Genomic DNA, 15,018 nt, shown 5'->3' with positions numbered 1-15,018 from the left:
TGTCGTTTGGTAATATGTTTAAACGGGAATGTTCACATTGTATAAAATATTCATCAGAATCTCAGGACAATACAGATTTTAAACAGAGTGGTAAACACGTCTGAGTTCTGATAAGATATGATTTAGTCATATCATGGACTTTGGGGAAATACAAACAATATATAGTATGCCTTTGCACTCATTGGGTATTATGAGGTCCATCATAAGAGCTGCATCAAACTGACTTCACAATAATGCTTTTTATTTATTTATTGGATCATACTTAGAGATGATGTAACATTTTTTCCTGGTGTAATTTATTAAAAATTATACCAGAAAAAAAATATATATATTCCAGCACTGTTTATTCCCAAGCCTCACTGACATTAGTGAGGTAAACCTTTGTTGAAAAACGTTCCCATGTTTGGAAGTAAATTCTTTGATCAGTGAAGTTGATATGAGCCGTAATATAAAAGCTGCACTTTCTTCAGCAAACTATAAATATATATATATATATATATATTAAAATAGGGAAGTTAACTCTTTGACTGCCAGACGTTTTCAGAAAAGGGATGCCGTGGGTGCCAGCCGATTTAAGCATTTTGACTGATCTTTCAAGGTCCACAGAAAATGTTGTGTTTGGACTAAGGGAACACACATACTGCCAAATGAAAGATTGGACTCTCATCTTTCATCAGAAAAAAATAGTTTGTTTGTACCTTATTCCGTTTTTCAGTAATCAACAATAGAAAATGGTTAGTTTCACCTCTGTTTTGAAACAAACGTCTTTTAACGTCTTTGGCACTCCTCCCTAGGATTTTACTAAACGTTATTTAACGTTTTTGGCAGTTAAAGGGTTAACGAAAGTGGAAAAAAATGTTAAACTACTAGAAATATTTCAAATTAATTTTTGACGTCTATAGCCGTCAATGGCAGTGAATGAGTTAAGTACATCTCACTGATAAAAGCCACCAAACGAGAACCATGAACATCAATGATGATGCCATAGCAGAGAGTTGGAAAAACAGTTAATCCACTTCCCTCCTCTGCGAAGAGCTCAGTTGTCATACACGCAACATCTTACATAACAACAGCTACACGATGAGCAATCCTTCACCATGTTCAAACACATCTGCGGTAGCATCCGTTCGGAACTGCTGGGGTCATAAACAAACTCGAGAAAAAAAATGCGCTACAAGCAATGGTGTCAAATGGCAACACATAAGTGACTGACCTTTGTAGATACGGGAACCAGGTGGCACTTTGAAAAAATATCTGCCTCCATTCACGCTTTACAATCGTTTGAAAAGTGAAATGAAAACTTCAACAGAAGAATTACACTTCCTGCTCCCTCCTTTGGCTTTTCCCTCCCACAAATGCAGATAAGACTGCCCATTACAAGTTTATACAGAGCAGATCCAAAAGTCACGAACAAAGTGTTCCTTCAACAACAACTACTCTATTAAGCGGACACAATCGGTTCTGGAATGCTGGATGAAATAAATAAATAAATAAATAATGTGAATCTTCCCAGATCTTGTAGTCATAAAAACCTTTTGGCCAATGTTTTGGTCACATTTTATTAGCTGTAACTGTCATTACAAGTTTACCACAGTTAATGTAATAACATTTAAAAACTATATTTTCAAGGTATCCGGTACTTGCGATACTGGTATCGGATGCTCTATTGTGGCCGTTGTACAGTCAGGAAGTAGACATTAGAAGAATAAAAATTGTCATTAGTTTCATGCAATTGTAAGGAAAAATGCTATGCCGTGTTCCCTCGTTTTCTGCTGGGGTTGGGTTCCAAAAAATAAATGAAATCCGCGAAGTAGCTAGCTTCATGTTTTACATTTATTATAAATGTTTTAAGGCTCTAAAACCCTTCACCGCACAGTTTATACACTTTTCTCATTGAGGCATTTACTTTTTCTCACATTTCGCTCTTGTTTTTATACATTTTCAATGTTTAAACCTTCATACTTTTTATAAAATAGGCACATTATTGTAATAAAATAGATAAAATACATGCAAAATTGCACACAAAAAAATCCGCGATACAGCGAGACCGCGAAAAGTGAACCGCGTTATAGCAAGGGAGCACCGTATTGGGACATAGAGGGGTTTTCTTTAAAATGATCTGTCATTGTTTTTGGGGGGAAATTTTATGTATCAAAAGTACAAGTGGTATCAGTACTTGGTATCGGTATCTGTGACTACTCATGCTGGTATCAGTCAGAAAAAAAAAGTGGTATCAAACATCCCTATTAAAAACTAAACTTACGTGACTGTATGTGTTTTTCTAAGCTGTAGTACAGTATGTGAATCAAACAAAGTTTTTTTTTTTCAGCTTTAGGAGACATTTCCCCAAAATGTTGTCCCAATTCTGAATTATACTACTTAGAGGGGGTTGACTTGGTTCCATTATATTTCTAAAGCGTGTCACATTCTTTTAACAATTTCTATTAGTTTAAATTGTTTTTTCCACTTTTGTTAAAAAGAGTATGAAAACTCAGATTGTTTTTATTGTACATTTAGAAAAGATATACAGTTTGTGATACAATCATGAGTTAGCTAGTGAAGTCATGCGATTAATTACGATAAATTTAATCGCCTGATGCCCCAAATTTTTAATAATCTTTTTTTTAATGGATTTATGGCAGTGAATAAGTTAAGTAACCCGAATTAAAGTTAAATTACCGCTGATTGTCACGCCTACCTAAGTGGGGCGAAATTCTTTCTTGCTATTTGACCCATCCCGTGAGGGAGCGGTGAGCAGCAGCAGCAGCCGCGCTCGGGAATCATTTGGTGATCCAACCCCCCAATTCCAATGCTAAGTGTCAAGCAGGGAGGCAAATGGGTCCCTTTTTTTTAGTCTTTGGTATGACCCGGCCAGGGATTGAACCCACAACTTCACAGTGTCAGGGCGGACATTCTACCACTAGTCCACTGAGCTGGTTAACAAAAATGAAAAAAAAATGCTATCGTCAAAACAATTCACTCTGAGTGAACAGGTTGTATGGTTTGTCCTGGAGTCACCACAGAAATTTCAAAGTCACTCCGGTGCAACATACAACAATAGCACAGGTCATCTTGTAGTCAGATGATAAGAAGGAGCAACGTATATCAGAGAGTAAACAACTTTCAAATGAGACCGCAGGAACAACAATGAACTAATAGCTGTGACTGTCATTAACAATCTTACTTCATGCCTGAGGAGCTGGGCCATAGCACTTCAGGTGATGTCTGATGACGAGATGATTTGGCGGCAGAGGTTGACGGCTGCGAAGCGCCGCTCGGCGGTTTCGCTGCCAGCGGCTCCTCGTCCGAGGAATTGTCCTCTGAGGCTCCCAAAATAAACTTAAGACGCTCCCTCGCCCTGGGTCCGGATCTGAGCATTGGCACATTGCTTGTAGAAGGCTTTTGTGTGGTGAGGGGCTGCTGCGGCTCTTTTACATGAAGTCCTGCAGAAGAGCTGTGAGCTTGAAGACTGTTGTCCTCATCAGGCTGTGTTGATACACACTGTTGGCCTGGATGAGAGGAGGGTGCAGCTGGCACTTCCTCCTGAAGTGCAGCGGGGCCGCCGCCTGACGGAGATTCCTCTCCTTTCTCGGGCATTGCCACTATAAAGCTATTAATCCTCCGCAGGTAAAAAAGAATCCATAGGATTAATCCCAATAATACAAATGCGAGCATTTGCAGACATCCTCTTGACACTGTGGGGAAAAAAGAAACAGTTAACATTTTATTAAGAATGGGCCTTTTGACTAAATTTCCTTCATTGATTATCAACAACTGCTGGATTTTCAGAGCATTTCTTGTTGATATAAAATGATTTACCGGTACCTACACACTCGCCTATGAATTGCCTTGTTCGTTCTTGCCCTTTGATTAAAGTCAAACCGCTTTTTCATCTGGGAGATAAAAGCAGGGTTGGAGAGTGACTGCAGTATTCTATTCTAGTCTAGGGACATTAAACTGAAGGTGGATCAGAGGTCATATCAGCAGAAGGGCATGCTGGGTAACTGTGATTACTTTACATTTGAATCAGACTTTACATTTTTAACCAGACTTAGTATAGAAGGAAGAATAGCCCAATAAAAAAAATAATTATTTACCATTTCAGTATTCACCTCTAATAAAGGTCTGTTGAAACCATCACATGGCAGATGATTTTCATATAAGCATAAATATTAGCATGTTGTTGCGTCCAAAGCTACTTTCCTACCGGAAATATATCCTGATCCCGACTAAGGGTGCATGCAACCTTTCCCAGGGAGTATCTGGTAAACAAAACAGCCGCTTTGCAACAGCTGACATCAGATCCAAGAGTGGCTACTTGGCTACAATTGGTGCTACACTTGGTGCAAAGGTCAGTACTGTACAGTACTGAGTGTCTGAAGACTCTACCGAGAGGACGTACAGCTAGCAGCAACAAAGTGAATGTGCACATGAAACACATTCACTATGGTGAATAAAAATACAAATGTATGTGTCGATTTAAACTTGTTGATGAGCTCTATATGTCAGCATAAGAGGCTTCTTCGCTGTGCATACTAATAGCAATGCTTTGATCTTGACATTACCGAGAAATCCACGTTGATTTTTTTATTTATTATTTTTTTTTATTTTAAGTTGAGTTCGTTTGATATATCCTATATGAAAACGAATTTGCCTTTCACACCGACGCGTTTCTTGTTGAGATGATTTTTTATTTTATTTTTTAAAGAAGAAGCATACACGAGTACAGTCAGTGTGACAGTTGTTATCGGTGATGGCAGGCAAGATAAGGGAATAAAATCTTTGCCTGCCAAACTTCAATGACTCTGTTAATAAATACAACATTAAACGATTACTAGTGCCCCTAGTTAAGTCACTTTTGTTGAACTGTCTGAACCGTGCGTCAAGCTGCACCTACCTGCAGTATGGTGACAGTCACTGCCCAGTGCAACTCCCCTCCCCCAAGTGTAGTAAACATGTGTATGGAGGATTAAGCTCCTCCCATACACAAACGGAAACTCACTCACAGATCGTTGTGGTTGTAGATGCTTTATCCGCGGGGGCGGGGCGAAGCAGTCGTAATGTCTTCTTCGCGAGTATCGTCGTACTTTTAAAACAAAATAACGAGGTTATTGTCATGAAGAATAGAATATTGATATCAGAGTACAGTTCAAAGAATGATATAAACAGCAAAAATACGCGCCTCAATTTAAATTTGTATATATTTTTTTAATTGCTGTCAGATCTTTGTATTAATATAATCATTTATTTTTGTCTCATTCAGTAACTATTTTGTTAAATGTAGTAAATTAAAATAAATACATTCGTTAAAATAAATGAAACTATTTTACATAGTGATATGCATATTTTAGCTTTTTTATCCAATAAAACATTTATAATAAATAAATTATATTGAAAGATTTATAACAAATGTGCAATATAAAATACTAAAATGAAAACTTTAATACTGGGAACAAAAAGTCCTCTGTGAAATTTTGAGTACTGTATCTGTTGCAAAAGTGACTGTGTTGAAAATACACGATCTTTGTGAGAAGTATTTGCGGCGCTGATCTCGCGGGAACTGTGAGAACGCGCCAAACTAAGAAAACACAAGGTTTGTCACTGTCAGAGGAACAACGACGCAGGTTTGAAATAGCTCGAAAATATTAGCAGATGCAGAATCTGTCCCCAAAATAACACCAAATCGGAGCTGGTAACTACTCTTACTGGCCTGTGGTCAGCCCACCAGACAAAATGGTGTTGCAAAATAGTGGAAGATTCAAATCGGACCGGGGTAAAAGTGGAGAGCAGGAGAACCAGTAAGTAGTTCCGCATCTATTATCCACAACGAGTCTGCATGAAAGTGAAATAGCGCATATTTATTATATGACATAAAGTTAAATGACTTTCCAGTGGAGGTGAACTCAAAAATTGGCTTTACAATAATCTGTTGTATGTGGCCCCACTTTTCTAAACACGGATTAATATTGCGTTTGTGGAATATGAATTAAGCAGCAAAAGCTTTAATCCACCCGTTTTTATCCATCTCAGGAGGCTGCCATTTTGCTACTTACTATCTGAAAATGACATCACAGTTGCCCACGGCTCAGATAACGACCACAGCTCTCCAGTTTTACGAGTTTGGACATGTGACGTTATCAAGCTGGGCTGTTATTGGTCGTTACCTAGGCTCTAGGGAATTGTGACTACATTTATAGTACTGTACATGAAGTCAATATTAGGGTTAAAGGTCAAAATTACGGTTTCTAAAACATTCGGGATAACCTTTAGCCGTTTACTTGTTTGATCAGACAGTTACTCCTGTATACATGATAATTTTGCTCAATTGGAAAACCTGACTGAAAGCTCTATGCACAGGCAACATTATAGCGCAAATACACTTTTAACTGTCTACGTTGAATAAAAAACATTATATTTATGTCACTCACCACGCTAAATAAAGTAGTCTGTTACCTCTTCGCTCCAAAAGTGTGGTTCTTTGCTGCGCTGTCACGTTTGTTTACCTCTGCTTGAGTATTTCCGGTGGGTTGCAAGCCAGAAGCACAGACTATATACACATATAATAGAAATAAGCTAAGACGAAAAATAGAGCATGAGCAGAAGGCAAATTAATATTTCGTTCAGTCGAGATATTCCAAAACCGTTTATATGAACAAGAATTCTAGTTACGAAACGGATAACCTGTCATCTTATTTGGGAATAAGACCATATTCGTGTTTTCGCATGTGTTTACATGCCCATATTCGGGTTTTAAAAGTGTGATTGCCTGCATGTAAATGTACTCTGTGATGTCATTTGGCCAAATAGCTGCCCACAGAAATGGGCAAAAACAGTTGGCTTTTTCTGCTTAATTTGTATCTCACAAATATTATAATAATCAGAATAGTGTGTTTAAACTAGCTGCATAGAAAATACTAAAAAAAAAAATTTGGGGGGGTTGACTTCCCCTTTAAATGGATGAGTGATGGAGGGCATTGTATTTAAACCAGGGACGATGGCTCCTCGATGTCGGCCCTCAAGAGGCTGGAGCGCAGCCAGTTCACGGATGAGATGGACAGTCGCTTCGGCTTTGACAGGATGAAAGAACCAGGAGAGAAAACTGGCTGGTTGATCAACATGCATCCTGTAAGTTAAAACTCACTCACCATGTTTGCCTTTTCTGTCAATACAAAATATTATAAATGTTTACCTCCTTGTACTTACAGGCTGAGATCCTGGATGAAGACAAGAGAATGATCAGTGTTGTGGACTATTATTTTATCCAGGAGGATGGAAGCAGGTTTAAGGTGTGTTGGGGACATTTTTAGAAAATATGACATCATTCTGAATGTGAAGCATGGAATCTAATATGTGCTCTATCTGTAGGTTGCACTCCCTTTCAAGCCTTATTTTTATATTGCCACAAAAAAGGTAAACGGGACCATCAAATTTGCATCTTGTCAGATGCCAAAAATAAGCGCCTATAAGAACACTTGCCATTTTGTTGCAGAACTGTGAAAGAGAAGTCATCTCATATTTGTCAAGGAAGTTCCAAGGCAAAGTGTCCAAGCTTGAAATTGTCGCAAAAGAGGATCTGGATCTGGTGAGAATCAATTTTAGTGTTTACAAGGAGTAATGACAGCTGGCTTGCCCCTCACTCTTGCAAATGACTTTCAACCATTCTTCTATTTTGCCACTCAGCCCAATCACCTGGTTGGACTAAAGAGAGGCTACATTAAGCTGTCGTTCAACACGGTGGACGACCTCATCAAGGTCAAGCGAGAGATTTCCCCATCGGTGCGCAAAAACAGAGAAAGAGAGCAGTCTAATGACGTCTACACGTCAATGTTATCAAGGTAGGTTTTGTTTAAAATATGTTTTCATTTGTGTCTTTGTATTTACATTAGGGGTGTCAAAATGAGTGCGTTCGTTTTGAGTTAATTTAAAGTTCCTTTAACGCCACAATTTTTTTAGATTTAATGACCGCCCCTTACTTGGAAAGCCTGTAGTCTCAATGCAGCAGACAAATCCATGTCAAAATTGAGCAGAAAATAAATGTAATAATAATGCATATATTTGTGGAGACTGGGGTCAAGTTGTGTTTTACCATTTTAAAAATGTGCAGAATTTCCCAAGTTACTTCATGTTAAAGATTAGATGGCTCTTAATATGAAAAAAAAAATGCACTGAGCTGTCACCAACGTCTTACAAATGCAATTATGCCATCTAGTGGCATAAAAAATGACCTCAACGCAAATCAATATCATACTCGTTTTTGACAGTACAGTACATCATTTTAACTCAATTTTATTAATTATTAATGTATCAATGACTAAAAGATGCAGCCATATTTCTATTAGTTTACCATTTTTTTCCCCACATTTATGTTAACAAGAGTATGAAAACTTAGGGAAAAAATATTTTATTGTACATTTAGAACTTATATAAAATTTGTGATTAATTGTGAGTTAACTATTGAAGTTATGCGATTCTTTTGAATTTAATCGCCCGACGCTCCTATTTTACATGCAATTGCTTGGTTGCAGTTTGTGTAGTTCAGCTCGGTACTTAATAGCAGTAACAGGATTCAAAAGAATGCTGCTCACCCTTTTGATTATTATTTTTTTCTTGACTGGTAGCCTAATGTTTTCGACGTTTGCAGTGCTCTGTCAGGCGGGAACGTGACTTCAGCAGAGGAAGATGCGCTCTCCAAGAGTATTTCTGACCAATTGGACAACATCGTGGACATGAGGGAGTATGATGTGCCCTACCACGTGCGCGTCTCCATTGACCTAAAGATCCATGTGGTGAATACAAATTACCACTAGGGAGAAACTATGTCAGGGGCCCAGTATGTGTTGTTCCACTAGCATTCACTTTTTATTATTTTTTTTTATTTCTCAGGCTCACTGGTACAACGTTCGATACAGAGGCGGTGCTTACCCACCAGAGATTGTTCGCAGGGATGATCTTGTCGAACGACCAGTATGACGATTTTGTTGTTGACGTTTAATGTCTCATCTTTTGCATTGACATCTCATAATTGACTTTTCTTTCTTACTCGTAGGACCCCGTCGTTTTGGCTTTTGACATAGAGACCACCAAACTTCCACTAAAATTCCCAGATGCCGAGACTGACCAGATTATGATGATCTCATATATGATCGATGGACAGGTGGGTGTGTTTCATGCCCTCTGCTTTTTGCATTGTGTTTACGTATTGTTTGTGTCATTGGAAGTTGATTTTTTGCTTCCCTGTAGGGGTTTCTAATCACAAACAGAGAGATTGTCTCCGAAAACATCGAAGACTTTGAGTTCACACCCAAACCTGAATATGAAGGTCCTTTCACTGTTTTCAATGAAGATGATGAGGTACAGATGACACACTAGATTGAGCTCAGACTGTAATGGAACAGCATTGTAATAATGTCATTTATGACCATAGGTAGCACTTATTAAGAGGTTCTTTGACCACATTCACGAGACAAAGCCCAACATCTTTGTCACCTATAACGGCGACTTTTTTGATTGGTGAGTTTCTTTTTCTTTTTATGCGCCTGTATTTATTTAGTCATCTCACATAACTGTTGTCAACATCTTTTCTGACTTTGCTGCAATTCTACAGGCCTTTTGTCGAGACTCGAGCTTCTGTGCATGGACTGAGCATGTACAGGGAGATTGGGTTCCAGAAGGACAGCCAGGGAGAGTACAAGTCTAGTCAGGCCATCCACATGGACTCTTTTAGGTTTGACACGGATGCATCAGATACCAGCTTCTAAAAGTATTTAGAAAAAAATAACAAAAAAACTGTGTGGGAAGTTATTAAAATTAGATAAATATTAAGTGACGTGTAATATTCAGAATTTTCTTTGACATTATTTAGCGTTGCAGTGTTTTCACTATTATCAGAACTAAAGAAAATAGTTATTTTTTTAACTTTGGTATTTTATATATATTATATAATTTTCTTTACAGTAATATGTTCTACACATCTCCACTAGTCTAAAGTGATTTACATTTGTGGAATATTAATTAAGCAGCCAAAATCCGCCTGTTTTTATCCATTTCAGGAGACGGCCATTTTGCCACTTGCTGTAGACTGACTGACATCACAGTTGCTTAGGTAACAGCCAATCACAGCCCAGCTTGCAAATGTCACATGACAAAACTCAGATAACAGGTGAGCCGTGATTGGTCGTCACCTGAGCCCTGAGCAACTGTGATGTCATTTTCAGTCGACACGAATTGGCAAACTGGCCGCCCCCTGAAATGGATCAAAACAGGTGGATTTTGCTGCTTAATTGATTTTTCACAAACACGTTATTAATCAGAATTCTGCACATGGAACATATTATTGTAAAGAAACTTTTTGGCTTGGCTCCCTCTTTAAAGACTTTAAAGAATATTGATATCAGAGTACAGTTCAAAGAACGATCTTAACAGCAAAAATATGTGCCTCAATTTAAATTTTTATTATTTTTAAATTTCTGTCAGATCTTTGTATTAATATAATCATTTATTTTTGTCTGATTCAGTAGCTATTTAGTTAAATGTAGTAAATTAAAATAAATACATTCGTTAAAATAAATGAAACTATTTTACATAGTGATATGCATATTTTAGCTTTTTTATCCAATAAAACATTTATAATAAATAAATGATATTGAAAGATTTATAACAAATGTGCAATATAAAATAAAATAAATGAAAACTTTAATAATGGGAACAAAAAGACTTGCCATTTTTAGTATAATGTTGGCTATTTTCTTTTTCAAATGCATTTACAGTAATAATCTAATATACTGTAACAGAATTTATGTGTATCTTACATTAAATGGAAGGACGGATTTTTGTTTTTGAAGTGTTGTTCTCTTGTGCACTAGGTGGGTTAAGAGAGACAGTTACCTGCCAGTGGGAAGCCATAATCTGAAGGCCGCAGCAAAGGCTAAACTGGGCTATGATCCCGTGGAGTTGGACCCGGAGGAAATGTGCCGCATGGCGACGGAGAAACCACAGGTATGATTTCTATGTTTTGTTTAATTTTTTTGTAGCAAAAGCAGTTTCATTTCATCTGTTATTTATTTTTGCATTTTTGCCAGACTTTAGCCACCTACTCCGTGTCAGATGCTGTGGCCACATACTACCTCTACATGAAGTATGTTCACCCCTTCATCTTTGCTCTTTGCACCATCATCCCCATGGAGCCCGATGAGGTTTGTTTACAGTACTATGAAAGTGGCGCGCGCCGGTTAGACACTACTTGTGTGCTCCTCTTTATTCAGGTGCTGCGTAAAGGCTCTGGTACTCTATGCGAAGCGTTGCTGATGGTGCAGGCCTTCCACGCCAATATCGTCTTCCCAAACAAGCAGGAGCAAGTCTTCAACAAGCTGACAGACGACGGCCACGTCTTGGATTCGGAGACTTACGTGGGCGGCCACGTGGAGGCGCTGGAATCTGGAGTGTTTAGAAGTGACATCCCCTGTCGTTTCAAAATGGTAATATAGTATCCAATTTGGTGGGCCTACTGTATGTTTGCTCGTACAGTATCAGTGTTTTCCACTCATTGAGCTCATGCACATACTGTATTTGTATTAGAAAAATCTAAAAAGAAAAAAGAATGATGATCTTGTCTCATTTACTCACAAAATTACATAGATTTTTTTGATTGACTGATAGATTTTTATTCGATTAGCATTACTCACAAAACCATATTTATTCTGCTGTATGAATAGCAATAGGTTAACACAGGTTAATTGTACCTTGTGCCACCTAGAGGAATTTAATTGTTCTCAATATGTTGCTGTAATTCTTACCGGTAGATGAATAAAGATACATCCATTACATTGTGGAACACAATATTTGTTAAATTACGTCTCATGGCTTTAAAAATAAATAAATGGGGGAATCCAAAACTGATTTCAATTTTTTTCTAACATGACAAGTTTCTGAGCTAAAAAAAAAAAATGGAACAGCATAAAACAAAATAGAACTTATTATGTCCATGGTTACAATGCTAAGAGAAAAGCTAGCACTATTAATTCCTTCTATGCTAGCTTTCTTTTTGCAGACATTGATCGTACTGACCTATTAGGAGCACAAACAAGTTGCCACAGATGAGTCAGATCGTAATCAGCTAATCAGTGGAATTTTGCTTATCTTGGGGATAAAATGCGGAGAAAAAACTTGACACGCTAGGGGAAAAAAATGGCTGCAATTTTGGAATGAGCGTGCCAATTTTACTTTTAATCAGCATAAAATGTTGATTCAACCAAATTGATTCAAATTGTTCTCTAGTGTTATTGGTTTTATTTAAATGATCATTTTGGGACCAGTTAAGTGAAATTGCGTAATTTCCCGCTGATCTCTCACGGCACCTTTTAAATACAATGGTTGGGAATCACTGCCTTATATTGATTTTGGATGGTAATTGATTTGTTGACAGAATCCAGCTGCTTTTGACTTCCTATGCCAAAGAGTTGAACAAACGATGCGTCACGCCATTGAGGAAGAGGAAAAAATCCCACTGGAGCAAGTCACCAACTTTAATGAAGTATGACGATTTTCTGGCTCAATACCTATTCTACTTTATGAAGTAAATGACACCTTTTTTTTTTTTTGAACAGGTCTGTGCCGATATCAAAAAGAAGCTGACTTCCCTTAAAGAGGTTCCAAACAGGATTGAGTGTCCCCTCATATACCATCTTGATGTTGGAGCAATGTACCCCAACATCATCCTCACCAACCGTCTACAGGTTTAACAAAAGATGAATTTATCTCATAGGGACTACAGGAGAGATAAAGATCATCTTAAAACTTTGAAATTTCTATTCTTCCCATCCAGCCATCTGCAATGGTGGACGAAGCCACTTGTGCCGCCTGCGACTTCAATAAACCAGGCGCCACTTGTCAAAGGAGGATGGCTTGGCACTGGAGAGGGCAAATCAGTAAGTTTGTCTCACGTCTAATGTCTTTAAGACATTTACATAGAGAAGTATCCAAGAATGTCACATCCTCTTCTCCTCTGGCGCAGTGCCCGCCAGCCGTAGTGAGTTCCACCGCATCCAACAGCAACTCGAGTCTGAGAAGTTCCCTCCCTTCTTCCCTAACGGTCCGCCTCGGGCCTTCCACACACTCAACAGGGAGGAACAGGCTAAGCATGAGAAAAAACGTCTTGCAGGTGTCCTTATTATTTATTTATTTTGGATCATCTTTATGTCAAAGGCAGTCCTGACGCTTTTTGTCTTTGTGCCAGACTACTGCAAGAAGGCCTATAAGAAGACGCATGTCACCAAGCTGGAGGAGCGAGTCACCACCATCTGTCAGAGAGAAAACTCCTTCTATGTAGATACTGTTCGAGCTTTCAGGGATCGGCGATATGAGTTTAAAGGGCTGCACAAGGTACACTGCAAAAAGGAGAGTAGAAAATTTAAGAAGAAAAAAATAGTAAAATTATTACCGGTACTTCAAATAAGCAAAATTATCTGCCAACAGAACAAGAACATTTTACTTAAATTTACCTGTAAGATTAAAGAAAATACTACTAGGCCCATATCAACCACAACGGTCATATTGAATATTTTCTTAAAATACATACGTATTCATGTAGAGTCGGCCCACTCAGCCTGAGTGTCAAGCAGGGATGTAACAGGTCCCATTTTCAATGTCTTTGGTATCCACCCAGGGATTGAACCCACAACTTCCCAGCCTGAGGGCAGACAATCTACCTCTAGACCACTGAGCTTGTAATGCATTTACCGCAAAAAGGAAAAATGAGCGTAGTAAATATAACGAAACGAACCACTTGAACTGATGATTTTTACACAAGAAAATAAATGCTAACAATAAAGCGCTATATTGTATATTTTTCCATTCATCCTAATACGAGATTATGCAAAATCTTAAAATATGAAAATTCAATTTATGAAACCCCAGTTCAGGGCCTTTGATGTTGGTTAGCCATGTTAAAATGTGTAAAATGCTTGTTTTAAGCCTCACAGTACTTAAAACCGGCTGTTAACTGCTAGATCAGTTACTTGAGTAATTAATTCTCTTAAAATAAGCAGAATGAGCTTGTCTGACAATTTTATTTTAAGTAAAAATAACTTGTCAAAGCAAAATAAGTAAATTTAGGTTAAATTTAAGAAATGATATCTTACTTAAGAATTAATTTTTTGCAGTGTGCTTTTCGGAAAAGTAAAATGAATCTGGCCTTCCTTCTTTAAGGGCTGGGGCACTTTCTCAATTCCTCATAACACAAAATTGCTTTCTTCTTTTACATCATGGTGAAGGTGTGGAAAAAGAAACTGTCCGCAGCGCAGGACAGCGGAGACGCTGCTGAGGTCAAGCGCTGCAAGAACATGGAGATCCTGTATGAGTCTCTTCAGCTGGCTCACAAGTGTATCCTAAACTCCTTTTACGGCTATGTCATGAGAAAAGGGTACGAGTTAACTCCGTTTTTTCAGACTAAATCCTGTACAAATTGGTTATTGCTAAACTGCTGCGCCGTGTGTCCGCTAGGGCTCGCTGGTACTCAATGGAGATGGCCGGCATTGTGTGCTACACTGGTGCCAATATCATCACTCGGGCGAGAGAGCTCATTGAACAAATTGGGTGAGTAACATATAGAAAAAGCAATAATAGATGCATAACGGAGCGGTTGATTTCCACATGCAAAATCTGTTTCTCGTCAACTTTGCTGTGACTTAGGAGGCCACTTGAGTTGGATACTGATGGTATCTGGTGCGTCCTTCCAAACACCTTCCCGGAGAATTTTGTCGTGAAGACTAGTAACGAGAAGAAGCCCAAGGTGACCGTCTCCTACCCTGGTGCCATGTTGAACATCCTGGTTAAGGAGGGCTTCACCAACGAGCAGTATCACGAGCTGATCGACCCCGCGTCGCTCACGTACGATGTCAGGGCAGAGAACAGCATCTTCTTTGAAGTGGACGGGCCGTATCTGGCCATGATTCTGCCTGCTTCTAAGGAAGAAGGGAAGAAGTTAAAGAAAAGGTTTGGACAAATACACAAATTTCCTGCTAA

At 38.4% G+C, this 15,018-nt stretch overlaps 2 protein-coding genes across 7 annotated transcripts in view; one reads left to right on the top strand and one right to left on the bottom strand.

Annotated features, from left to right (window-relative positions):
• Positions 1-4,940, bottom strand: part of acacb (acetyl-CoA carboxylase beta) — a 32,083-nt gene extending 27,143 nt beyond the window's left edge. For 4 of the 6 annotated variants that reach the window (XR_013293427.1, XM_077561123.1, XM_077561126.1 and 1 more), the window contains exons 1-2: positions 4,898-4,940; positions 3,185-3,695 (exon numbers count right to left, since the gene is read on the bottom strand). Coding sequence is in view for 5 of the 6 variants with exons in the window: in XM_077561123.1 (XP_077417249.1) it covers positions 3,185-3,675 (491 nt within the window). In the remaining variant the exon portion in view is untranslated. Of the gene's footprint in view, positions 1-3,184; positions 3,696-3,825; positions 3,842-4,097; positions 4,120-4,897 lie in introns of those variants that run through there. The other 2 variants (XM_077561124.1, XM_077561125.1) reach the window with 2 other exon arrangements.
• A 647-nt stretch (positions 4,941-5,587) lies between these two features.
• pole (polymerase (DNA directed), epsilon) overlaps positions 5,588-15,018 on the top strand; it is a 28,444-nt gene continuing 19,013 nt past the window's right edge. The window contains exons 1-23 of the mRNA XM_077562563.1: positions 5,588-5,798; positions 6,990-7,125; positions 7,206-7,286; positions 7,366-7,410; positions 7,490-7,582; positions 7,681-7,835; positions 8,642-8,786; positions 8,884-8,964; positions 9,047-9,154; positions 9,241-9,351; positions 9,425-9,510; positions 9,605-9,724; positions 10,863-10,995; positions 11,079-11,192; positions 11,262-11,474; positions 12,422-12,529; positions 12,603-12,731; positions 12,821-12,923; positions 13,010-13,156; positions 13,232-13,377; positions 14,268-14,416; positions 14,497-14,589; positions 14,686-14,988. Coding sequence (XP_077418689.1) covers positions 5,734-5,798; positions 6,990-7,125; positions 7,206-7,286; positions 7,366-7,410; positions 7,490-7,582; positions 7,681-7,835; positions 8,642-8,786; positions 8,884-8,964; positions 9,047-9,154; positions 9,241-9,351; positions 9,425-9,510; positions 9,605-9,724; positions 10,863-10,995; positions 11,079-11,192; positions 11,262-11,474; positions 12,422-12,529; positions 12,603-12,731; positions 12,821-12,923; positions 13,010-13,156; positions 13,232-13,377; positions 14,268-14,416; positions 14,497-14,589; positions 14,686-14,988 — 2,864 coding nt within the window. The 5' untranslated portion in view covers positions 5,588-5,733. The remainder of the gene's footprint in view (positions 5,799-6,989; positions 7,126-7,205; positions 7,287-7,365; positions 7,411-7,489; positions 7,583-7,680; positions 7,836-8,641; positions 8,787-8,883; positions 8,965-9,046; positions 9,155-9,240; positions 9,352-9,424; positions 9,511-9,604; positions 9,725-10,862; positions 10,996-11,078; positions 11,193-11,261; positions 11,475-12,421; positions 12,530-12,602; positions 12,732-12,820; positions 12,924-13,009; positions 13,157-13,231; positions 13,378-14,267; positions 14,417-14,496; positions 14,590-14,685; positions 14,989-15,018) is intronic.

Source organism: Vanacampus margaritifer, chromosome 3 (genome assembly GCF_051991255.1).
Source record: "Vanacampus margaritifer isolate UIUO_Vmar chromosome 3, RoL_Vmar_1.0, whole genome shotgun sequence".
Classification (NCBI taxonomy): Eukaryota; Metazoa; Chordata; class Actinopteri; order Syngnathiformes; family Syngnathidae; genus Vanacampus; species Vanacampus margaritifer.
The sequence above is the reverse complement of the archived record's forward strand: the minus strand, read 5'-3'. Positions and strand labels throughout refer to the sequence as shown.